This window comes from Eleutherodactylus coqui, chromosome 6 (genome assembly GCF_035609145.1).
Source record: "Eleutherodactylus coqui strain aEleCoq1 chromosome 6, aEleCoq1.hap1, whole genome shotgun sequence".
Taxonomy (NCBI): domain Eukaryota; kingdom Metazoa; phylum Chordata; class Amphibia; order Anura; family Eleutherodactylidae; genus Eleutherodactylus; species Eleutherodactylus coqui.
The window spans coordinates 36,479,550-36,504,925 of record NC_089842.1 but is presented as its reverse complement, the minus strand read 5'-3'; the positions used below and the strand labels follow the sequence as shown (position 1 = coordinate 36,504,925).

Sequence of the window (25,376 nt, the reverse complement as noted above, 5' to 3'; positions counted from 1 at the left end):
CACCCCACCCCATATGAACATGCCCTAAATCTGCCCAGTGATTATTTGGTGAGATGGCTTCTCTGGGTCAGTCTATATTAAATGTGTCCAATGTATCAATGAGGCTAATGGAGGACTTTTCTTTCTGCAGGGCCGGTGGGGCGGTAGCCACAGGGCAGGATGCCGCCTGGAGTTTACTGCCCAGTAGACTTCTGGGCCAAAGAGGAGAAGCAGAGCATTTCAGTGGATTTCCTTCTACCATCTGGCATTTACCTCAACTTTTCGGTGCCATGCAGTGCCAGCCTAGGAAATATCAAGAAGGTAAGAACTACTACTGTCATCCATGCCCATCTGTACAGCGTCGCCTACTACTGCCTTTCTAAATGGACATAAAATCATGTTAGGATCTCTATGCATTTTGTGCTACGTTATTTGACCCTCTAATCTTGTGGTCTTAGATACTATGGCAGCGGGCACAACAAGAACCGCTTTTTCACACCCTTGGTTCCCCAACGTCCTACGTCTTTACCTGCATCAATCAGACAGCTGAGCAGCAGGAGCTGGAGGATGAGCAGAGGCGCCTATGTGACATCCAACCCTTCCTGCCAGTTCTGAGGCTCGTAGCCAGGGAGGGCGATCGGGCCGAGAAGTTACTAAATTCCCAAATAAGCTTGCTGATTGGCAAAGGTAAGAGCAAGACCGTAAATGCTGGTGGAGATTTTGAGTACAACGGTCCCTCTTATTTGTGAGTCCTATCTGGTACTGCTGCATCTTATGCTCACTTTAATTCTCCTACCCCAGGTCTTCATGAATTCGACTCTCTAAATGACCCAGAAGTTAACGATTTCCGCAGCAAGATGCGCCAGCACTGTGAGGAGAGCGCCCTGCAGCGGCAGCACATGAATTGGGACAGCTGGATGGAGTCCAACTTTCCTCTCCGGCTGGAGCATTTCTCCAAAGCATTTACAAAGACTTCCCAAAGCAACAAGACCCTCATGATCAACGTCAAGTTTGAAGGTAGCGAGGTAAGAAGCGCTGCGACAGTGGGCGGTGTCGGGTCCACGAGTGCAAAATATCAAATTATATTGCTTATTGGTGGGTTGACTGGAGTTAAAGTGGTTTTTCGGGACATATCTGTGGGGTCTGCCAATTGGGACCCCGCCACTAAGCTGATTTGAAGAGGTCCTGATGCTCGGGTTAGCGCTGAAACCTCTTCTCAGGCCTATGACGTCATGTTCACTAGTCACATGACTTGAGAGCAGTTCAGTCCCATTCAAGTGAATAGGATGAAGCTGCATTACCAGGCACAACCACTATATAATATACGGCGCTATGCCTGGTATGCACTGAAGTGACGGCAACGCTCACCTGAGCACCACTGTTACTTCTGTCAGCTGATAGGCAGGGATTCTGAGCAGCAAACCCAACTATTGATGACCTGTTTCCACTGATGGGGGCTCGCAGTGATCATATACTTATCACCTGTCCTGTAAATGGGTTCTAAGTATTCATTGTGGGCCAACCGATTTGAAACCCAAAGGAATAAGGATGCGGGCAGGTATGAGGTGCTTCTATTGTGAATGTGTTGCTTACACAGCCTGTGTTGGTGGTATTGGGGGGATTAGGTGGGTCCCTGAAGCATGACCATTACTTGTGATATGCTGTCAGGGCCGCATTAATTGTATACATTGTACTTTTCAGGAGAGCTTCACACTACAGGTGTCTCCTCGAGATTTTCCACTCTCCCTTATCCGCATGGCTCTAAGAAAAAAGTCCAATGTGTCTGGTCAGCAGTGCCCGGGGCGCCCAGACGATTATATCCTGCAGGTCAATGGCGTTCTGGAATACATCTATGGAAACTACCCGCTGTGCCAGTTCACAGTAAGTCCATATACCATGAATACCAGTGGATTAAGGCCGGCCCTTTAGTTACAGGACACGTTGTTGCCATTTAGTCTCCTCGCTCTTTCCCATAATGGAGTTTTCAGTTCTACTCAAACTTTAGATGCGACCATCGTAGCAATCAGAGGGACTTAAAAATGGTATGTGTCGGATTGTGTCACTCATTACCTTCTTCTCCTTGTAAGACATGCCAGCAACTGTAGGAACAGGTAAGAGATAATGGGGAATGTAGGCAATGATAAAGGGTTCTTAGAGTGGCTCTACACGGGGCGACTTTCATACAGGAGGGATAGTCATTCAATCGGCTGCCCACTTCTATTCACTCTTAGCAGGCAGTCATTCCTAGATGAATGTTATCACTGAGCAAGAAGTTGCTCACTAGTTGCTTCGTTTCACTGAGCTGAAATGAAGAGACTAGCGACTACGGAGCATGTTCACACAGGGCAACTATTGCTGAGAATCGCCCATTTGAGTGATTTTTATTTATTTATTTTTTTCCCCTTTTAGCCAATAGTTGGCCTGTTTTTTAAAGCCAGCCTTAAGGCGCATTTAGACACAAAGATGATCGCTCAAAAGATGGTTTTTGAGCAATCATTTTACATAATCTACTAATTGGTACTAATGCTCATTAGTACCAATTAGTAGCATGTGAGCTCCCGAGAGCTGAATTTATTCAGAGGACCGCCCGCTGTTCTGCCAAGCTGATTACAGCTGAGACAATGTAATCAGCTGTTCTCAGCAATCCTCGGGCAGAGCACAGCCTGCAGTCCTTATCAGCTGTTCTGCTGAACAATGGATTTCAAGCCGAACTGAAATCCATTGTTCCACAAAAAACTGAAAGATGGACACATTTACATGCAGCGATTAGCTTTTGAGCGCTAATCATGGTCTAAATGGGCCTTTAGATAATTAAATTACATAAAACCTTTCTGCAATTCAGCAACTTTCTAATTGACTTTGGCCTCATGCACACTGGGCAAATTGAATTGCGGATCTCGCGCTTGTCAAAGGCGCAGGCAATCCACTGCTCAATTTGCCCATAGATGTGTGTGGAGATTCCTCTCTCCACGCACACAAGCGGATTTCTTTTGCGAACACTACACTGCATGCTCTATTTTAGAACGGGATACGCAGGGACGGCTTCCATTGAAGTCAGTGGAAGACATCCATCCTGCGGTACTTCCGGTATAAACAGTAATGTTTCAATTCATCGACAGCAAGCAGAAATTTGAAGTGGGAACGTTTATAAAATAAAACAAACATTTTTTTATACTTGTCATCTAAGGGCTTATTCAGATGACTGTATATCAGCCGCGTATTCATGCCTAGTGGCCTAGGCGTCTAGTTGCCAACAAGCTCTGAGCTCCTGCCCCCTCTCTGCCTCCTCTCCGCCCCTCTGCACTATTAGCAATAAGGCGAGGCGGGATGGGGGCGGAGCTAATTCCCAGAACTTAGCCCAGCCCTGTCCCGCCTCCTCTCATTGCAAATAGTGCAGAGGGGCGGAGAGGAGGCAGAGGGGGTGGGATGTCAGAGCACTGCTCCCGGCTCTTCCAGCCTCCTCCCCCTGCAGAGAAATACGCTGTATATCGGTCGGCGTGAATACCCGGCCGATATACGGGCATCTGAATAAGCCCTAAAAAGTATAAACTAAACATCCCCTTCCCAACAACAAGCATTAATTGGTATTGCCGTGTTGGTAATAGTCCAGCCTACAAGAACGGCTTTTTTTTCTTCTTTTTTTTCCTATGGTGCATTCACATATCACTGACTTGCTGCAGATTTCAATTAAGGGCACATGGACGCTTAAAAAGTTGCCTGAGGTTCTTCAGTACAACATGGGTCTGGGTGCTGTCCGTTGTTTCGGTCATCACACATTGACATGTACTATTTTCAGACGAGAATCAAACTAATATTCTGAGTAAAAATAAATAAATTGCAACATGTCCTATTTTTGTCCCGTGTGTGTGTATGTATGTATGTATATGTGTGTGTATATATATATATATATATATATATATATATATATATATATATATATATATATATTTATATATATATATATATATATGTGTGTGTGTGTGTGTGTGATTACACATTCAAATGAATGGGCGCTTTTTCCTCTGATGTCGGAAGACGTCCGGCAGGGTATTCTTACTGTAGATTACTGGCCGCTCTGTCGGGGGCCTCTCCAGCATGACACATACCGCAGTACTGGCTCTAGCCAGCAGATGGCGCCATTGCATAGTGGCAGAAAGAGAGAGCCCCCTAGTAAAAAAAACCCTGAATCCATAAATTGAACTGCAAAGGGTTAACGTTTGCCCTTTTTTTTCTTTTGTAATAAAACCGAACAAATACTATATACTGTAGATTTGGTATTATGCTAATTATGGCCCACAGAGTCCAATTACTGTGTGATTTCTGCAACACAATGAACGCTTTAAAAAAGCCTCCAAAATTAATGCTTTTTTTCCCCCCAATTCCACTCCACAAAACGTTTCTAAAAGCTTTTCCTTATGTTTTATAGTACATTTAAATATTGCTATTAAAAAAATGCAAAGCAAGCCCTAATATAGCGTGTGGATGGAAAAATAGCGCCCCCCTGTGTACCAAGCGATCGTGTCCTGTGATCTGACAGCTTCCTTGGACCACTTGTGGATATGAACCACTACATACCGAGAACTCCACAGAAGACCTGCCGTCTCGGAGATGTTCTAACAGTCGTCTAGACATCACAATTAGTCTCTTGTCGGTCACTCCGACCCTTACCACATCCACTACAAGAGCGGACTGATTACTTCCTATCTAATACATTCATTGGCAAAAAAATTAAGCATCGGTATTGAAGGAAACTTTTTGTGTTCTATAAATAAGTGATTACTGTATCGGAGCAAAAGAATAATTTATTGCGGAAAACTGACCCCTTGAAGGGAGGCTCTAGTACCCTGTTGTACCGCCACTAGCTTGGATACAAGATGTGATACAGGCAGGCATGGAGGCTCTAGTACCCTGTTGTACTGCCTCTAGCTTGGATACAAGATGTGATACAGGCAGGCATGGAGGCTCTAGTACCCTGTTGTACCGCCTCTAGCTTGGATACAAGATGTGATACAGGCAGGCATGGAGGCTCTAGTACCCTGTTGTACCGCCCTTAGCTTGGATACAAGATGTGATACGGGTAGAGTATGGAAGCTCTAGTACCTTGTACCGCCACTAGCTTGGATACAAGTTGTGATACGGGTGGGCATGGAGGCTCTAGTACCCTGTTGTACTGCCACTAGCTTGGATACAAGATGTGATACAGGCAGGCATGGAGGCTCTAGTACCCTGTTGTACCGCCCTTAGCTTGGATACAAGATGTGATACGGGTAGAGCATGGAAGCTCTAGTACCTTGTACCGCCACTAGCTTGGATACAAGTTGTGATACGGGTGGGCATGGAGGCTCTAGTACCCTGTTGTACTGCCTCTAGCTTGGATACAAGATGTGATACAGGCAGGCATGGAGGCTCTAGTACCCTGTGGTACCGCCTCTAGCTTGGATACAAGATGTGATACCGGCAGGCATGGAGGCTCTAGTACCCTGTTGTACCGCCCTTAGCTTGGATACAAGATGTGATACGGGTAGAGCATGGAAGCTCTAGTACCTTGTACCGCCACTAGCTTGGATACAAGTTGTGATACGGGTGGGCATGGAGGCTCTAGTACCCTGTTGTACTGCCACTAGCTTGGATACAAGATGTGATACTGGCAGGCATGGAGGCTCTAGTACCCTGTTGTACTGCCTCTAGCTTGGATACAAGATGTGATACAGGCAGACATGGAGGCTCTAGTACCCTGTTGTACCGCCTCTAGCTTGGATACAAGATGTGATAGAGGCAGGCATGGAGGCTCTAGTACCCTGTTGTACCGCCTCTAGCTTGGATACAAGATGTGATACTGGCAGGCATGGAGGCTCTAGTACCTTGTTGTACCGCCACTGGCTTGGATACAAGTTGTGATATGGGTGGGCATGGAGGCTCTAGTACCCTGTGGTACCGCCTCTAGCTTGGATACAAGATGTGATACCGGCAGGCATGGAGGCTCTAGTACCCTGTTGTACCGCCCTTAGCTTGGATACAAGATGTGATACGGGTAGAGCATGGAAGCTCTAGTACCTTGTACCGCCACTAGCTTGGATACAAGTTGTGATACGGGTGGGCATGGAGGCTCTAGTACCCTGTTGTACTGCCACTAGCTTGGATACAAGATGTGATACAGGCAGGCATGGAGGCTCTAGTACCCTGTTGTACCGCCTCTAGCTTGGATACAAGATGTGATATGGGGAGGCAAGGAGGCTCTAGTACCCTGTTGTACCGCCACTAACTTGGATACAAGATGTGATACAGGTGGGCATGGAGGCTCTAGTACCCTGTTGTACCGCCTCTAGCTTGGATACAAGATGTAATACGGGCGGGCATGGAGGCTCTAGTACCCTGTTGTACTGCCTCTAGCTTGGATGCACTGGATTGGTCCCAGAAGACAACCTGGTTCTACTCCATAGCAGTTCATGACACCACTGCAGATGGAGGTGACGGTGGTTGTCGAAGGCAGTACATGTAATGGGTGCTGCGGGACCAAATGTCCTTCAGCCAAGCACCTGAAAACTGTTCTAACAGACCCAGGGGTGTAACAATGGCACCATCTCTCTCTGGTTAGCGGATAACAAAACGGTTGGAGCTGCTCATACCTGTCGGACGATCAGACGATCCTCTCTACTGGTGGTCTGTCGATGGCATCCTGAGTCTGGTCCCCTTGTTATATGCCTTCACTGGTCCCAACACCTCCTAACAGTCTGCACAGAACGGCCGGTGGGGGACAATACATCGATACGCCCATCCCGCTTCTCCCATCCCAATAATGCGCCCCCCTCAGTCTCTGGTAACGGGGTGAGAGCTCGTTTCTCCGTCGTAGAGGCGTCTAGTGGCCAACAAGCTCAACAAGAGGAAGAAGAGGTCACTGCACACAAGGAGCCTCCGAGAACCTTTTATAGGCCAAGGGGGGGAACCACTTTTAGAGCCTCCGGTGACAAGACTGTTCATCTAATCACCACAACTCTCATCATTTGTATATCTGCCAGAGATAGAACTGCAGGACGAGGTTTTTCAGCAAAATAACAACTTCTAGAGGCAGGATTTATTTATTGATTTTTGCTGAAGAGTGTATATCCCCACCCACCAAATGATCAGTTTTATTCACTTCACTTATCAGTGATTCTAATGTTCTGCTTGATCACTATATACAGGTGTGTGTAGATTATAGAAATGAGTGCAGTTAAAGCCAAAGCTACCCCTGCAATGTAACAGTATAGATGGCTTTACTCTCTGCAGCAGGCTGAGCGTCCTTTAGCTGACGGCCGGGGTTACATTGTTGCCTGTCTTGTTTCCAGCACATCAACCACTGTCTCCGGTTCAGCTGCACGGCTCACCTCACCCTCGTCACCATCGCCTCCACGTTACCAGACCAGCAGGGAGACGCAATCGTTAGCTCCAAAATACGACACAAACCGCCACCGCTACCAACAAAGAAGGTAAGACGTCAGTGAGGAGGGCCGGCTGTATGATGATGAGGTGACACATGATGTCTAATTATACGCCTTCATCTTCTCTCCCAGCCACATCATTGTTCACTATGGAAACTGGAAAGGCCGTTCTGTTTTCAGCTTCTGTATGGATATAATGTGAACGCAGATGATGGATTAAAGGTGAGAAGCCTTAATATGTACACAGTAGGTTTATGTACAATACACCTTGTCAGAAAGACAATCCCCCCCCCCCCCCCCCTATCCTGTACTGATCCTGAGTTACATCCTATATTCTACTCCAGAGCTGCACTCACTATTCTGCTGGTGGAGTCACTGTGTACATACATTACTTATCCTGTACTGATCCTGAGTTACATACTGTATTATACGCCAGAGCTGCACTCACTATTCTGCTGGTGGAGTCACTGTGTACATACATTACTTATCCTGTACTGATCCTGAGTTCCATCCTGTATTATACTCCAGAGCTGCACTCACTATTCTGCTGGTGGAGTCACTGTGTACATACATTACTTATCCTGTACTGATCCTGAGTTACATCCTGTATTATACTCCAGAGCTGTACTCGCTATTCTGCTGGATTCAGAGCTGAAATGTCATAGCATTCTCAGTTTTTCCTACATCGGACACTGAACAAGCAGACAGTGGTCAATTGCTGCAGAAGTGAGAAGAATCGTTCAATTTAATGCGAACAGTGTTCCTGATCCACAGCATGCACGGTCTATTAGCCCCACCCAGTCCCCAAATTCACAATCCTGTATAGAGGTTTATAACTGAAATGGGCCAACTAAAGCAAGGATGTCTTTCTGAAGACTCCTGAAGCATGAGTAGTGACGTTCAACTGTGTATAAAGGTTACAAGCACCCTCAAGCATTTTAGCAACTCGGCGTACTTGTTGGGTATTGTCTGCTGACAAGATTGCTGACTGTTTCTAAACATATCTAGCTGTTGCCAGAATTGCCAATTGAGCTCTAGGCTAGAATGTTAGCTCTGACTTGGGGTGATCTTACACGGGTTGATAAGTCATTCAGATTTCCACTGGATGATTATCGTATATTGTAAAGGCACGCCCCGACTGAATGACAAACGAGAATTTGTTCGCTTCTTGTTCATCATTCAGTTTTTGCATACAGAATACTGAACGGTTGATCGGCCCGTGTAAACAGGCAGTGGTTCTCGTAGGAACCACTGCCTGTTCACTGTGAATGGGGCGCGTGGGCTGGAATAATCCCCGGCCGCTGCGCCTCCATTTACTGATGATCGTTCCCGTGTAAAATCACAGGAAGGATTATTGCTGGAACGACCTGTCGGGAATCTGTCTGACAGGTCGTCGCGTGTAAAAGGGCACTCGGGATCAGTACAGAAGTAACTTTATACATTGCTAAACGTTTTTGTGCAGATCATGTCTATAACTTTGTCTACAAATACTTGGAGGCCCTAAGCATAGATGAACGACCGCCTGTTTCCACGGGCCGAGCTAAAAACAAGTGATTCTGGCAAGCAAACGATTCTTGCCCAGTTGTGTTACGTCTCTACGTTGAATGATAGTCCCCTGTAATCGCCTATTATATGATCTTGTCACACTATGGCTCTGAGGTGCTTTTGTGTTTTTATTGCAGCTGCTGGTCCATTGCGGCCTCTACCACGGTAGTGAGCTCCTGTGTAAGACGGTGGCGAGTAGTGAAGTCAACGCCTCATCAGATCCACAATGGTTTCAGTTGCTAGACTTTGATATTAACACTTGTGACCTTCCTCGTATGACCCGACTCAGCCTCGCTCTTTATGCAGTCGACAAGTCCAAAAAAGCCAAGTCCACCAAAAAAAAGTCAAAGAAGACGGTGAGAGTTGTATTACTGCTCCAGGTGTCCTGGCTTCAAAAGCTTTATATTGTTTTCCCATCACCCATGGCAGTACCAATGATAAGGCTCTGCTCCACAGCTGGACAGGAAATCAAGAAACCTTCTCTATCAGTGTGGTTCCTGTCCAACCATGAAGATTACCTCTAGGAATTGAGTGTCCTCAAGCAATGTCTGAGTCGGCCCGCCGGCCTCGCGGCTCTGGGCTTTGCCTTGGCCCGCCGGCCTCGCGGCTCTGGGCTTTGCCTTGGCCCGCCGGCCTCGCGGCTCTGGGCTTTGCCTTGGCCCGCCGGCCTCGCGGCTCTGGGCTTTGCCTTGGCCCGCCGGCCTCGCGGCTCTGGGCTTTGCCTTGGCCCGCCGGCCTCGCGGCTCTGGGCTTTGCCTTGGCCCGCCGGCCTCGCGGCTCTGGGCTTTGCCTTGGCCCGCCGGCCTCGCGGCTCTGGGCTTTGCCTTGGCCCGCCGGCCTCGCGGCTCTGGGCTTTGCCTTGGCCCGCCGGCCTCGCGGCTCTGGGCTTTGCCTTGGCCCGCCGGCCTCGCGGCTCTGGGCTTTGCCTTGGCCCGCCGGCCTCGCGGCTCTGGGCTTTGCCTTGGCCCGCCGGCCTCGCGGCTCTGGGCTGTGCCTTGGCCCGCCGGCCTCGCGGCTCTGGGCTGTGCCTTGGCCCGCCGGCCTCGCGGCTCTGGGCTGTGCCTTGGCCCGCCGGCCTCGCGGCTCTGGGCTGTGCCTTGGCCCGCCGGCCTCGCGGCTCTGGGCTGTGCCTTGGCCCGCCGGCCTCGCGGCTCTGGGCTGTGCCTTGGCCCGCCGGCCTCGCGGCTCTGGGCTGTGCCTTGGCCCGCCGGCCTCGCGGCTCTGGGCTGTGCCTTGGCCCGCCGGCCTCGCGGCTCTGGGCTGTGCCTTGGCCCGCCGGCCTCGCGGCTCTGGGCTGTGCCTTGGCCCGCCGGCCTCGCGGCTCTGGGCTGTGCCTTGGCCCGCCGGCCTCGCGGCTCTGGGCTTGCCAGTGACGGAGCCCCAGGTGATCCAAAAGTCCTGAGCCTTTTTGTCCCAGGGCCCTGTTCCACTTTCCAGGTTTCCAGTCTTCTGAACGTCAGGAAACTTGAGAGAAAATTCTAACTGAAGAGGGTTTTTTTAAGGGCTGCCTTCTCCCTTGCTAAAGTTTTAATAGGGGGTAAATAGTCATGGCCAGGTTTACACTAGAGTATGGTAGGCATTGTGGTTGTGGTTTTTTTTAAGGCCTCTGTATCTTGAATTTCCTTAACACTACTTAGTGTTCCTTAGAGCTACTACGTCATCTTCACCTTCTGCTTTCCTTTAAAACACCAAGGGTTGGCCTTGCCGCCGCCTTCCTCGGAGCAGGCCCGCGGCATCGCCACCTTCCTTGGAGCAGGCCCGCAGCGCCACCACCTTCCTCTTTCCGAAATTTAACTCTTACTAAGGTTTCTTTTTTCTGTGGTCAATCTCCCTGGTACTGTCATGGGTGAAGGGGAAAAATAATTACACTTCCTGGTAATGTGACTTTTCCATAACCCGTGACAACATCAGTCTATTCCCTTTTCTCTGGCTTGTAGTTGGTTTTAGGGAATTCTGGAGTTCCCCTCTGGAGACGCTGAAGGCGGGAGTTCCCTTTTTTTATTTGCTCTCCCTTTCCACGCCCGCTGTAGGGTGGAGCCCCCTCTCATTGTTATGGTCATGAGTTCTAGAAAATCAGATTGGGGGTAAATGTAATATTCTCATTTTCTCCCTTGCATGCAGGACTACCCCATAGCGTGGGTGAACACCATGCTGTTTGATTACAAAGATATGCTGAAATGTGGAGAATACTCTCTGTGTATGTGGTCGTCATTTCCAGGTAATCTCCCTCAGCAGTGTAGATATCTGATCGTCTGTTTCCACATGATGGATCTGTAGTTACCCTCCATAGCTATGGAATGCGGGAAGTAGGCTTTAAAAGAGTATTCCCATCTTGGGCTTTTATGGCGCATCCACAAGATATGCCATATAGGTCAGGTGCCACTGGCCCCAGCCAAGCTGTATGAGGTGGCTGCGGGTGGTTGACACTACAGAAACCGCCAATTGGACTTCGCTATGGTATTTTTTTAACTCCCATATAAGTCAATGGGAGTTAAGCAAACGGCTTATTATATTGTTTGCGTAACTCCCATTAACTTCTATGGGAGGTACGGATATGGCGTAGCCCAGCCACACTCTGTTGTTTCCAGCCTCCTCGTACAGAGTGGTGTGCCTATTGTGGCCATGTTTTGCCACGATGGAAGCACCCCTTTGGGTTGTCCTCATAGATCTGATCCAACCCAATGGTGAAAGGAAAATGGTAATTTTTTTTATTTTTTTTTTCTCTTAGATAACTGGTGCCAGAGGTGATCTATGATATCACTGTGATGTACACAAGTGCTATCATAGTATGCAGGGGTGAAAAATGATAAATGTCCATCCAGTTTAGCTACTCCTCCCCCCCCCCCCCCCCTTCCTGTTGATCCAGAGGAAGGCAAAAAAAAATGATGCAGAAGCCAATTTACTGCATTTCTCTAACTAATGAAACTGCAGCGCCACCACAGGCGGAATGAAGTATTGCAGAAGTGAATGAGCTGTACATGTAGTGTGCAGACACGATGGGTCATCATGCCTTTTTGGCCACTATTGCTAATCTATAATGGACCTGAAACCAATCCCCCTGAACCTGACTGCTCCTTCTACTGTGGACCCCAATTCTTCTTTGTCATTACCTCGCCAGGGGCAGATATTCTACTATTTGTGCTCAGATCTCCTCCCCGCTCCGCCAATGTCTTACTATATGCTTGTGCTTTCTACCGTAGATGAAAAGGGAGAAATGTTAAACCCAATGGGAACTGTGCATTGTAACCCGAATACAGAAAGTGCCGCTACCCTTAGCATCTGCTTTGTGAATGTGTCCGATTACCCCGTGTACTACCCCTCTATTGAGAAAGTAAGTAGGGAGTAGACTCTTAAGATTCAGCATTATCGCTCATTATGTATCCTGATGCCTAATTGTTTTTTTTCTCCTTTTTAGATACTTGAGCTGGGCCGGCTCGGAGAAGTGTCTAACGCCACCCCTGATGAGGTAATGCCACACCTGGGCAGGTGTGCCATGTAAAGCTACTAAATGCCATTCGCTTCTTGGCAAAGTTCCCAGTATCAAACACTATGGTCGGGCGCTGGTACCGCTATGGGAATGCCGCACCCAATCTGCTAACTGTAAACGCGCCCTTAAAGAGAGATTCCCATTCGTGCTTTTCATAGATGAGATGGGAAACTGCTACCATGGCTGCCAGTTGCAAAAAGTTTGCAACTTTTCAGTCTTCTGTGCCGGACCCATAACTCTTTTTGGAAAGTGGGTGGGTCTTGTCAGTAGGGGGTTATGGCCACCCTGGACTGACAGATTTATGTATAATTTACACCAGGAACTGGCCTGAATAGGCCTGGTCGGACCAGGCATACATTTCTTTCAAGGCACACAAAGGTGTGGGGGATGTGCTGAATTCATGAAGACTCTTGTGCTTCTTCATATATTCAGTTCGCCTACTAAGTCCGTCACAGGAAACTTTTCCCTTATGCGGAAAGATTCTAAAAAACTTTTTTTTTAATTTTTATCTATGCAGATTCTGAGCTCAACAGTCCGGTGGGCGGAGCTATCAGTGGTTGACGGCTGTCTGTGACTGACTGTACATACACTGATAGCTCCGCCCACCGGACTGTTGAGCTCCAAATGTGTAGGAATATAAATAACTAAAACACAAGTTACACTGAATCTTTCCCCATAAAACCATATATCAGTCTTCTCCGCTGCTCCAGCTCTATAACATCACGCTGCAGTTTGGACAGCATGTTCGAGCTGATGGGTTCCCTTCGACCCCCTTCTCGCCCCAGGACATACATTTGCATCCTGGAGCGTCAGGGTATGTATGAAGAGAGGTCGCCCCGCTTATTACAGCTGACACCCGTGGGCAATAGCTGCAATCGGCTGCGCAGCCGATTGCCGCTATTAACCCTTTAAATGCCGCTGTCAATTCTGACAGCATTTAAATCCTCTGAACAATGTTCGGGGGACCCGTACAGCCCCCCGCGGTGAGATTGGGGGAGCCGTGCAGTTGTCATGGCATCTGGGGGCCTTCTGAAAGGTCCCAGGGCTGCCCTCGGAGACTGCCTATCAAGCCATCCCCATGGGGTGGCTTGATGGGCTGCCTGTCAAATCGCAGTATGACTTAATACTATGGCATTACTTCATTCTGCAGGAGCGATCAAAGCATCGCTGGTTGTAGTCCCCCCAAGGGGACTTTAAAGTAAAGTTTAAAAAAAATTGTAAAAAAAAAAAAAACAGTAATAAAAGTTTGTCACTCCCTTTTTGCCATATCTAGAATTAAAAAATCTAAATCATGAAAGAAAAATACATCTTCGGTATCGCCCGTCCGTAAAAGTCCGATCTATCGAAGAAGTGCATTATTTACCCCGCATCGTCCAAAAAATAAAATAAAGGACGCCAGAAATGCCTTTTTTCAGTCACCCTGTCTCCCAGAAAAAACGCAATAAAAAGCGATCAAAAAGTCGTACGTATTCTCAATTGATAATAAGGTAAAATACAGGACATCGCGCAAAAATTGAGCCCCTGCACAACTACGTCGACAGAAAAATAAGAGATTGTGCGCAGAAGATGGCGGCAGAAAATAACTTAAAAAAATTAAATGTCTTTGAAAAAAAAATACAAGTAGTACAGCAAAAAAAAACTATACAAGTTTGGTATCATAGTAATCGTACCGACCCATAGAATAAAGTTATGTCGTTCTTGTTGCAGTTTGTGCGCCGTAGAAACAAGACGCACCGAAAGATGGAGAAATGTCGTTTTTTATTTTTTTATTTTACTCCCCATAGAATTTTTTTAAAGTTTTTCAGTACATTAAATAGCACCATTGAAAAATACAACTCGTCCCGCAAAAAACAACAAGCCCTCATACAGCGACGGCGATGGATAAATAAAGGAGTTATCATTTTTTTATTTAAAGGGGGGAGATAAAAAAAAAAAAGGGGGGGGGGCGTCATGAAGGGGTTAAGATACTAGCAATGGCCAATAGGTATAAAACATTGAATGTCCTCTTAAAAATGAAAACCTAAAGCCGCATTGACCCTGAATTGCTTAATTGCCCCCCTGGGAACATGTGATGACCGTTCGTGCAGGGCGCTGTAATTTCCTTTAATTTGCCTGTTATTGTGGGTTGTTAATAATCGGCGTTCTAGCGGGACGGACCATGTGTCGTGTCTCCGCAGTCCATGTGACCGGGTCCCACGTGGCCGCTGTCTGAGATCTGGGACACTGTTAAGGGATGACGAACAGCAGGTGTCTTGTCTTCTGCAGCGACAGCAGCTCCTGGAGATAGTGGAGCGGAAAGGCCAAGCGGAGCTGTACGAGCACGAGAAGGAGCTGGTGTGGAAGCTGCGGCACGAAATAAAGGAGCGCCACCCGGAGGCCCTGCCAAAACTACTGCTCACCACCAAGTGGAACAAGCATGAGGACGTGGCGCAGGTACAGACCGCTGGGGGGGACTTGTCCTACATGGTATAGCCATATAATGGGTAACTAGTATAAGTCTATAGAGGGATCACGTATAACTAATTTCTCCTCCCGTCTCTCCTAGATGGTGTATCTGCTGCAGACGTGGCCCGAGCTTCCCGTCCTCACAGCCCTGGAGTTATTAGACTTCAACTTCCCCGATAGACATGTGGGGTCATTCACTATGAGCTGCCTGAAGAAACTAACGTGAGTACGGGAGGAGACGTGGCTCAGACTCTAGGCAGGTGGGATTGGTGGGGTCTTGACTCCCACAGCCCCGTCTTCACCGGCAGTGGCAGGTGGACAACTCCCTGTTGGGGCAGTTGGCTGAGTTTACTCTGGGGGTCCTAGGTTGTGGCCCTCTTACGTGGGCAGATAATCTGCTTGGGCAAATGACTTCTGACTGACGATGAGCATGTCTGCTCTATGGGAGCAAAATCGATAACCTGGTTGATTGGCTGCATGTCTTACTATTTAGGGCTCACTCACATAATTAGTTTTGCTGCATTCTAACACGCACATTTCTTAGATGTGACTTACACGTTAGGGCCGTAGCAGAGTGAAGGCCCGGGCAGCTCTGCGATCAATTATGGCGCCACTCTCTGGGCAGCTGACTCTGCAGCAGGCGGTGGCTGCTAGATTGGAGCAGTTTGCCCACGGCTCCCCTGGTCCATCAGAGTGGTCAGCGCAGTATTGCAGTTGCCAGGAGGAGGAGGGACAGGCATCAAGTGTCTATGGAGGAAGCATTGCGAAATCCGGAACGGGCATCCATCTCCGCATTTTGCTGCAAATCCAGCCCATAGCATGCTATGACAATACTTAATTTCCTGCCCACGAGCGGAAATTGATCGCGATGTTCCGCTCACGGGGAAGAAATCGCGACATGCAGTGATTTTGTGTTGGCTACGCAGGGACGGCTTCTATTGAAATCAATACAAGCTGCCCGTCCCGCGGCCATTCTGCAATCATCATTGCAGAATGGTTGCGGGAGCAGCGTCATCGCCATAGCGACAGTGCGACATCCTCTCTACTGCGCATGTATGCCGGTCGGCGCATCCGCAGCAGAGGAGAGAAGACGCCGGAAAGGTACACTGGGGTCGCCTACTGGGTACCGGGTAAGATCTCTCATGCGGGGTCTGACCCACCTGTGTGCAGGCGGCCTAAGATGTAGCTGTTCATTGTGTGTTTTGTTTTTTTGCTTTCTTATTTCGGAGGTGATGGGTTTCCAATATGGAGATCGTGAGGAAAAGGTCGCGCTTTATATGCTGAGGAGCTCTTGTTTGTGGACGAGGTTGTGTTGCATTTCAGGAACATGAACTATTCTAGATGACCTTGGAAAATATTCAGGTCCAATTGGTCCAAATCAGCTTTGTTACCCGTGGCTCCAGATCAGGTGGTGGCGCAGAATAGTATGGTTGGGAGGGCAACCACTATTGGACTCAATGGAGGTCCATTGATTTAGGCTTCGACAGACAGGAGCTTCAGCAATGCTACTAATCCATAAAGTGTGTTGGAAATTTCGAGAACTCTTTGAGACTACGAGCTACACAAGTTATAGGCCTATTCTGGATGATCCATGCATGGGGGAATTGTTTATGCAAGACGACTTTGAGTTGTGGCAGCGTAAAGGTCTACAATATATTATATGGGAAGACTATGTGCTACTTTCAACAGCTACAGGGGGATTTGCGTTGCCCAATGTTTCCTTTTATCGCTACCTACAATTGCGCCTGCCTTTGCAGAGTCGGGCATGACCCATTAACTTGGACATCTCTTCACTGGAGGTGGTAGATTGTATTCTTAATGCTGAAACATCCCGTAAACTGATAGCAATATTTTACAAAATGTATACTTTTTACAAGAATTAAAGATGAATGGGCGACAGACGTTGGCGGCCACACCGGGCTTGTCTTAGTATGGCGCTTGCAACTATTCTTATTGCATAGGATTTATAGAGCCCCCTATCGGTTGGCTGAAATTGGGATGCGTGGAGAGGATGCACGTCATGGATTTCTGGGGCCCACGGCATATCTTATTCATATGCTTTGCACCTGTGCATTCTGGTAGGGTGTATATGACCTTGATAGAGATGTCTATGGGATACAGGTTCTTGGTGTTCCGTTATTGGGTGTATTGGGGTTAGTTGCTGATTTACCAACTGACCAACTTCAGAAGCTGGATATCTCTAGAGTATTAGATGAAGCCCAGAAGACTATAGCGAGGCATTGGACACCCTCTGTGGAAGAACTTAAACAGACCTTCATGATGGAAAAGGGGGTCTATCAAAATCTGGGTTATATGGCCAACGTTGAAAGCCAGCGCTTACTGGACCGCTGCTAACCTGATAAGAAGGGTCTACGCTACTGGATTAGTGCTTTTTAAGGGTCTGTGTGATTGCATTCTAAATTCTGCTTGGGTTACCCAATTCTGTCCCCTCATGTTCACCCGACGTAGTATTGGATAGCTGCTTTGCAAATGGCTCTTTTGGCCCAAGGTGACATGGATGTAATATTGTGGGATGCGCGCTGGCTAAATGAACGGGGTGGGATGGGGGTCTGAAGATTCTGTGGGGGGGAAGGGAGCAAGCTGATCAGCCGACAAATAAGTGTTTGCTCGTACGTCAGCTGATCATTGGGCTCTTTTACACGGTCTGACTGTCTGGTGTACAAGCTTTCGGAGGACTGCTTGGGCCGATCAGCCTATGTAATAGGACCATTAGTCACACTTTGCCACCAAAATCACACAAGGCTTACTACAATCTGAGGTTAGTCCAGGACAGGATGAGGAGCTTCACCTCTTGGGATGACTAATATCACCATTTACTGCAATTTCCTTCCCTTTCCGCAGGAACGAGGAGCTTTGTCAGTATCTCCTTCAGCTGGTGCAGGTTCTTAAATACGAGTCTTACCTGGACTGCGAGCTGATGATGTTCCTCCTGGACAGGGCGCTGATTCACCGAAAGATCGGACACTTCCTATTCTGGCACCTTAGGCAAGTAATTGGTTCTAAACACATCCTTATTGATGGCGGGACCCTCTGACTACTGGGCCGATGTTACCCATCCAAGGACAACATCTGCATGGCGTTTCTATGTTCTTCTCGTGTTTGCATGTCTTTTCTTCCACCGTCCAAAACATGCTAATAGGAAAACGCAAAGTGCGCCCGTATGGGGACAGACCCCGATATGAAGCGATGTACAGTCCTGTAGAATATGCATGCGCTATATAAAATGTGTACATTAAATGTTCGGACGTTCACGCAATGAACCTTCATAAATGTTCTATTATGTCATCATTTGGTGATTCTTTGCTGCTTTTCTTTGCAGATCTGAGATGCACGTCCCGGCGGTGGCCTTGAGGTTTGGCCTCATCCTTGAAGCATACTGCAGGGGGAGCATCTATCACATGAAGGTCCTTATGAAACAGGTAGTGGGAGGTTTATAGCTGCATTACTGCCACAGTACAGGGGAGTCAAAAAGAATGGCGCTGGTTTCTTCACACATGAAGTGACCTACATCATCCAGAATGACCTGGAAAGATAGAAGAACTCCTCAGGTTTTTAATGCACCTTGGTGATGTGCGCGCCGTTGGTGACACAGTAGATGTCAAGTCGGTAGTCCAGTTCTTCCTAGAAGCATCCTGGCCTATCCACTGCTATCAATTCTACTGCAGCAGAGGCGCTTTGTTTTAGGTCGTCTAATGATGCCAACGACGCCCACATTGAACATCTGGAAGGTGCGTTAAAAACTGGAAGAGTTCTCCTATATGTTCATGTCATCCTGGCTGTAGTTCACTTCATGTAGGCAGGGCTCAGATGGCTGTAATTGGCGACGTGCCTCCCGCCGGATACACTGGCGGCACTCAAAGACGTTGCGTACTTGCTGCGCACTGCCAATCATCATACACTATCTTGGCGTGCGTGCGTAATGCGCGGCAAGATGGAACGTGCTGCGGTTTTTCTTGATCGTGTTTTTCATGCAGTTTTTGTAAGCGGCAACATGGCCGCCTATGGGAGGATTGGTACAGCGTATTCTGTACGCAGAATACGCTATACCTACACGGTCCTGTGAGTCCGACCTTCTGCACCATTCTTTTTGAATCCCTTTTATATAATCAATTCGGCAAATGTCAATATAAATCCTATGCACAAAGACTGCAGAAACCATTGTAATTCTGCAGAGCACCTCCAGGGGTCATAGCAGACAATAGTTTTTTAGGAGCGGTGGCATCAGGGAAGGTGGAGTAAGGAGGCTGCCATCTTGCTTCCTGATGATTGCACCTTAAGTATTCCCCCTCCCCTTCCTTTCTGCAGGGAGAAGCTTTGTCCAAACTTAAAGGACTCAATGACTTTGTGAGGTCCAGCGTCCAAAAGACCAGTAAGGCTCAGGCCAAAGAAGCCATGCACATGTGTATGAGGCAGGACACGTATCTGGAGCCACTATCCCACATCTACTCTCCACTGGATCCCAATCTCATCCTCACAGATGTATGGTGAGTACACTGTAGACAGAACACCAATGGGGGGGGTGGGATGGGTAAAAACCATCTGACCCCTCTGTCCGTCCTCTTGCAGTGTGGAGCTCTGCACTTTCATGGAATCCAAGATGAAACCCCTTTGGATTGTGTACAACAATGACATGCTGGGCGGCAGTCGGGTTGGCATCATCTTTAAGAACGGAGATGGTAAGATTGGTGTCCTGGATGAAGCCTCTTTAGAGGAAGGATGTCATTATGGGTAGGAGCTTCTACAGAACAAATGTTGATTTCCACAGATCTGCGGCAGGACATGCTGACCCTGCAGATGATTAAACTGATGGATGTTCTGTGGAAGAAGGAAGGGCTGGACCTCAGGTAGGTACAGGCAATCTTGGTGGCTGTGCTGCATCAGCTGTTGCACTGGTACTATTCCTTGTGGACAGGTGCAGTCAAATTGTTCAACCTCCATTGTAAATTAGGTTTATTTGCCACATTTACAAACTTCCAGCTGTTTGCCAAAAACCAATCGAGCAAGAACCATTTACATAGCTGATCACAACTAATATAACAAGTGATTTTTCCAAGTTCCACACAAAATGCCATTGTTACTACTGCAGTCTCAGAACGAGTCAACCACCTGAATAGAATCGCTCATAAGGACATATATTTACTAACCAGTTGTCTCAAACACATCTGATGTAACTAATCAAGGGCTTCACCAGTGGCATCGGGTGTGCTTAAGATAAAACATCAAGTATGAGGACTGGCTAGGCCTGTGTTGATGGTTACTTTTGACTTGGCCATATTTCTAACATGCAATCAAGAGTGGTCCAAACCAGGGAAAAGGGTACAAAAAGGCACTGAACGTTCCTAGAGGTACAATTGGCAGCTGCTCACAAGTTGAAAGTTAGAGGAACATTCAGGTAGTGAAGCCAAAGAGGAAGCCATCATTTGTTGCCGCCAGATTTCTAAGGAGGCAGGTGGACAAAAACCCGTGAGTGACTGCAAAAGACCTGCAGCAAGATTTGGTGGCCACAGCACTGAGGTTTCAGTTTACACAGTAAGGGCTTATTCACACCTCTGTATATCGGTCGGGTTTTCACGCCAGCCGATATACGGTGTCCCTTTCTGCAGGGGAAGAAGGCGGGTTGGGCCAGGAGCAGAAACTGTCTCCTCCCTCTAGAACTGCACAACCCCACCCAGAAAATGGAGCCATACACAAAACGAAAGCGCTATTCAGAGACCTATAAATACAAATAAAACCGAAGAAACCAACTTGCTTCCTGCTAATTCCATCGGTGACTAAGAGGACCCAGAGGAGTCAGCACTTAGAGGAGGGGGCTTCTTGTTTTATACACCCCCCTCCTTTCGAGTAAGTGCCTTTCTATTCTATTTAATTTTCTTTTTCCGTCCCTTACAGGACGGAAATTATATACACTCCGCTTGACTTGTTTGCTATCTTCGCGAGCGCATAGCTTTTTTACTGAAACCCTGCTGTCTGTTTTTATTGGGGGTTCACTCTCCTGGTGAGAGTTCCCCTTTATTGTCTTTGCAGCTCTCCTCCTTTACGGGGGATAGGAGATAAAGCACGTTTGGAGTCGGTTTAGTATCCGTTGGCGCTGTCTGATCTATTGTATATAAATTCTGAGAACGAGGGTCTTTTGTCCCCCTGTTCTCACCCGCAGTGACATTGAATGGAGCGCTAGCTCGGCATGTGCCTTCAGCACTCCATTCACTTCAATGGGACTGACAGACATACCAGAGTACTTGCCGCTCGGCTATCTCCGCTGTCCCATTAGAAATGAATGGAGCGGTCGCGCACTTATATTTGATTCCATATGAATTGGTAAAGTTGTCGGGTGCTCATCAGCACCTCCTAGTGGACAGTGTTGGGTACTACATTGCAGTCCTGTGGAATGATAAAGGATTAGTAATGTATGGTTGCCTTCACTGTACAGGGTCACCCCTTATGGCTGCCTATCGACTGGAGACAAGACGGGTCTTATTGAAGTCGTCATGCATTCAGACACTATTGCCAACATCCAGCGTAACAAAAGTAACATGGCAGCAACCGCCGCATTTAATAAGGACGCCCTGCTAAATTGGTTAAAGAGCAAGAATCCCGGGTGAGTGCCAGAGACTCGTGTGACCGCACTGCCACATGGAAGAGCAGTAGTTGCCATTCACACTGCCACCTACTGGTAACGTATGAAAAGTGCGAATTTCTGATCTTCCCAATCTCTCATATGATAGGGACGCTCTGGAGCGAGCGATTGAAGAGTTCACTCTGTCCTGTGCTGGCTACTGTGTAGCAACGTATGTTCTGGGCATTGGGGACCGTCATAGTGACAATATCATGATACGGGAAACCGGGCAGGTATGTGATCCGTACTACACCTGTCCAGCCGTATTGTGTGCTTTATTACAATGGCGTTTGTGGCAATTCATATATTATAATATGTGGATTTTTTTATTTTTTTCCAGCTGTTCCACATCGATTTCGGTCACTTCCTTGGCAACTTCAAAACCAAATTTGGCTTTAACCGAGAACGTGTTCCTTTTATCCTTACGTACGACTTTGTGCACGTCATCCAACAAGGAAAAACCAACAACAGTGAGAAGTTCGAGAGGTGAGAATGTTCTAATATTCTATAGTCCATGTGATGACTACAATGTTACAGCTGCTGCAGGAGGAGGAGGATGATGATGAAGCAAGCAAGACAATTGCCTCTGCGCCCCCGCCCCGCGGATTTGATTCTGTTTACCGATTTCCCCTTCCCTATCCTAAGTCGGTCCGTAAATCTTCATAATCCGATCTTGCAGGTTCCGGGATTACTGTGAAAAAGCTTACACCATCCTCCGATGCCACGGTGCCCTCTTCCTTAACCTGTTTGCACTGATGAAAGCGGCGGGCCTGCCTGAACTTACCTGCTCTAAAGATATTCAGTATCTCAAGGTGAACATCTTTATCTTCAGTAACCACATACAACGGAGGAGGGTGGCCGTGGTCCGACCGCTGCTCCTAGGGCTGAGATAGATGTACATAACTTTGCATAGCTCTGCAAGCCCTAATGAGTGTAAAACCTCCATATTTTATACTGCAGGTTACATATAGGTGGGGCATGAAGGAAAACAAGGGAAGAGGTCATCAGAAAATGACAGCTTTCTAAATTGTGTTTTGTTAGCCGTCAATGTATCCTCCCCTTTGCTGTACAGCAGCTTCATGAGCCATAGACACAATGGACAGGAAGTCTCTGCCCATTACTAGGCTTAGTGCCCGGATTGAAAATGGAAAGACATTAGGATTTTCTTAATGCAAGTTTCATTCCAAATGGCGCTCCGAGTCACGGGGCCGGAGTGATGCCACGCTGGTCTCTGCCCACCTGGAGTGGCAACTTTCCCTACTGGTCGATAGGCAGAGAGCTGTCCGGGTTCGTGTTCCTTGTGGTTCGGACAGTATGAGCCTGGTGACAGGTTTCCTTTAAGCACTAGGTAATCTTCTGATGCCACATTCCCCTTAACCCCTTGAGTGGCGGGTTTCCTACCACCCTGTCGTGCCCACCAGGGCAGGTTTTTTAAAATGGTCTAATCATTGAATTTCAACTAATTTTGCAGTTGCGTCTCAAGAGCCATAACTTTTTCATTTTTCCATTGACATGGCCACATGAGGGCTTGTTTTTTGCGGGACAAGTTGTGATTTTTTTAAACAGGGGGGAGGAAAAAAAATGGGGGGAAAAAAGGAAAAAAAGGGGCCATGTCATTAAGGGGTTAAATAATGTATTAACTTCTCTGGGTCATTATGACGCACGGATACCACATGTGTGATTGTATTTTTGATTTTTTTTACAAAGTAAAGGGAGACAAGTGTTTTTATTATTTTTTCTATAATTTTTATTTTTTTTTTTTTGTCCCTTTAGGGGACTTCCACAGGGACCCATCAGGACCCCTGATCACATTCGGGGGTCCGATGGTGACAGCCCTTTACATGCTGCAGTCACATAGACTGCAGCATGTAAAGGGTTAACACAGCAGAGAACGGAGGTTTTCTCTGATCTCTGCTGTAAGAGCTGGTACCTAGCTGTCCTCTGACAGCTAACAACCAGCTCTCCCTGCCACAGAGACCATCGGCTTGCTTCTGACAAGCCGATGGTCTCTATGGCAACCTGTAAACAAACCAGTGCAGGAGATTGCGGGCATATCGGCAATATCTTCTGCTTCTGTTGTTCAAAGCCCTTGCACTGCTCTGTGTGGGTCTGTGCAGGCAGAGCACACTGTCACAGCTTGTGGCATTGTGCTCTGCAGCTCCCATAGTGATACATAGCCCAGAAATCTTCCAGGCTATGTTGCTATGAGCAGTGGAGCTCGTCCCGGAAAATTTCCGGGCGTGCCACTCAAGGGGTTAATAGAGTTTGGTGCAAGTTAGCAGGTTGCTATATAACACTACTAATAAGATATTACTTTCTTTTGGGACAGGACTCTTTAGCACTAGGGAAGAGCGATGAAGACGCACTGAAGCAGTTCCAGGTGAAGTTTAACGAGGCGCTGCGGGAAAGCTGGAAGACCAAAGTGAATTGGTTTGCTCACACTGTATCCAAAGACAACCGGCAGTGATGGAGAGGGACTAGATTCATTGGGTTTTGATACAATACTTGGATTTTAAGGCACAAGAGCACCCCTCCATAATAGACTCCACGATCTCTTCATACGTTGCTCTCAACAGCTACAAACTTTGGGATTTATCACGGCAACCTCCATTATGTTGCTGGTTGGACACCACCAGGTTTCTGGCGTTATTGTGTGGGTTCAGCCTTGCCAATGCCGAATACTCCAGGGAAGACTGTGCCCTCCACAGGATCGAGCTGCCTTGGCATGTTGGTCCATCTCTACAGCCATCAGCACACTGCTTCCTTAGCATGAGGCTAGTCGGATTCCTTTTGTCTTGTGTTAGTCACTGACAAAAGACAGCCGGTGGCCTGATCTCCGCCCAACGCTAAACCCGGAGCTGTGTGGATCGGTTTGTACCAGGACTCTTCTCAAGCTTGTTGCACTGGGGTTGCTCTACTGCGGTGGTCCGCAACCTGTGGTTCTCCAGCTGTTGTGAAGCTACAACTCCCCAGTTCTTGGCCATCGATGCATGCTGGGAGTTGTAGTTCCAACCGCTGGAGAGCTTACATATTGCAGAACACTCGTCTACAGGGACTTCTGGCCCATAAATGACAGTTCTTGCACTGATGTCATGTTGTCATATAGACTACTTGTAGTTCTCAGCAAGCTTTTTAAATGGCCCCGACCAGAAGAAACTCTTATGGAAGCATCTGTTGCAATAAACACCTTCCCTTGTAATTATGTTAATAAATGTGTACATTGTACGTGTTTGAAAAGAGAGCCGTTCTCCAGTGTCAGCCTGCTTGGTCATAGTGGAACTGGGATGAGTTGGTGTCCTATTCTAGCCGCAACGGCTCGATCAGAAATATCCCAATGTTCACTTTTTGTATTCTTTTCTATTTTTGAAACTTCCTGCAGTCCTCCTCAGGGGTCATGTGATCGCATTCTGACCCCCGGAGAATGACGTGGCTTTATGTTCTCTCAAGGAGTTAGTGGTTTAATCCGCATAATTCCTGTGTGATATTACACGGACTCTACCACACAAGCTCTTTGGAGGAGGACAGACACGCCTGTCACACAGTTATAATGTAGGAGATCACAGCTCGTACTCCTGAATGTATAATTATGGTCTGTAGTTTATTTAGGTGACTATAGAAAGTAATAGCAGTGTCCTCCCAGCAGGTAGAGATGGTACTGGCTCTAGCTGACTCCTAGTAAGTATCAGACCGGAGGCAGCACTACATGGAAGTGACTGCCTGTCACACTTTGGATGTGTTCTCTGTAAATTGCAATGGGGTGAGGGGAGCAGGTATGGGAAAAATAGGTCTGCATTGGAGTGACCCTTTAGAAAGCGAAAAAATAACACATACTGTTCTGCCGAAATGGCCATCTCTGGGTTTGTTTCTT

General features: G+C 47.6%; 1 protein-coding gene across 2 annotated transcripts in view; it reads left to right on the top strand.

Moving 5' to 3' along the window:
* Positions 1–24,747, top strand: part of PIK3CD (phosphatidylinositol-4,5-bisphosphate 3-kinase catalytic subunit delta) — a 49,248-nt gene extending 24,501 nt beyond the window's left edge. For both annotated transcript variants that reach the window (XM_066606593.1, XM_066606594.1), the window contains exons 2-23: positions 131–300; positions 438–666; positions 781–1,004; positions 1,681–1,860; positions 7,305–7,445; positions 7,530–7,619; positions 9,080–9,298; positions 11,064–11,160; positions 12,143–12,273; positions 12,358–12,408; positions 14,695–14,862; positions 14,975–15,096; positions 17,737–17,880; positions 18,215–18,314; positions 19,201–19,379; positions 19,462–19,571; positions 19,661–19,739; positions 21,323–21,490; positions 21,618–21,741; positions 21,849–21,994; positions 22,188–22,320; positions 23,838–24,747. In XM_066606593.1, coding sequence (XP_066462690.1) covers positions 160–300; positions 438–666; positions 781–1,004; positions 1,681–1,860; positions 7,305–7,445; positions 7,530–7,619; positions 9,080–9,298; positions 11,064–11,160; positions 12,143–12,273; positions 12,358–12,408; positions 14,695–14,862; positions 14,975–15,096; positions 17,737–17,880; positions 18,215–18,314; positions 19,201–19,379; positions 19,462–19,571; positions 19,661–19,739; positions 21,323–21,490; positions 21,618–21,741; positions 21,849–21,994; positions 22,188–22,320; positions 23,838–23,975 — 3,114 coding nt within the window. In that variant the 5' untranslated portion in view covers positions 131–159 and the 3' untranslated portion in view covers positions 23,976–24,747. The remainder of the gene's footprint in view (positions 1–130; positions 301–437; positions 667–780; positions 1,005–1,680; positions 1,861–7,304; positions 7,446–7,529; positions 7,620–9,079; positions 9,299–11,063; positions 11,161–12,142; positions 12,274–12,357; positions 12,409–14,694; positions 14,863–14,974; positions 15,097–17,736; positions 17,881–18,214; positions 18,315–19,200; positions 19,380–19,461; positions 19,572–19,660; positions 19,740–21,322; positions 21,491–21,617; positions 21,742–21,848; positions 21,995–22,187; positions 22,321–23,837) is intronic.
* The last annotated feature ends 629 nt before the right edge of the window (positions 24,748–25,376 follow it).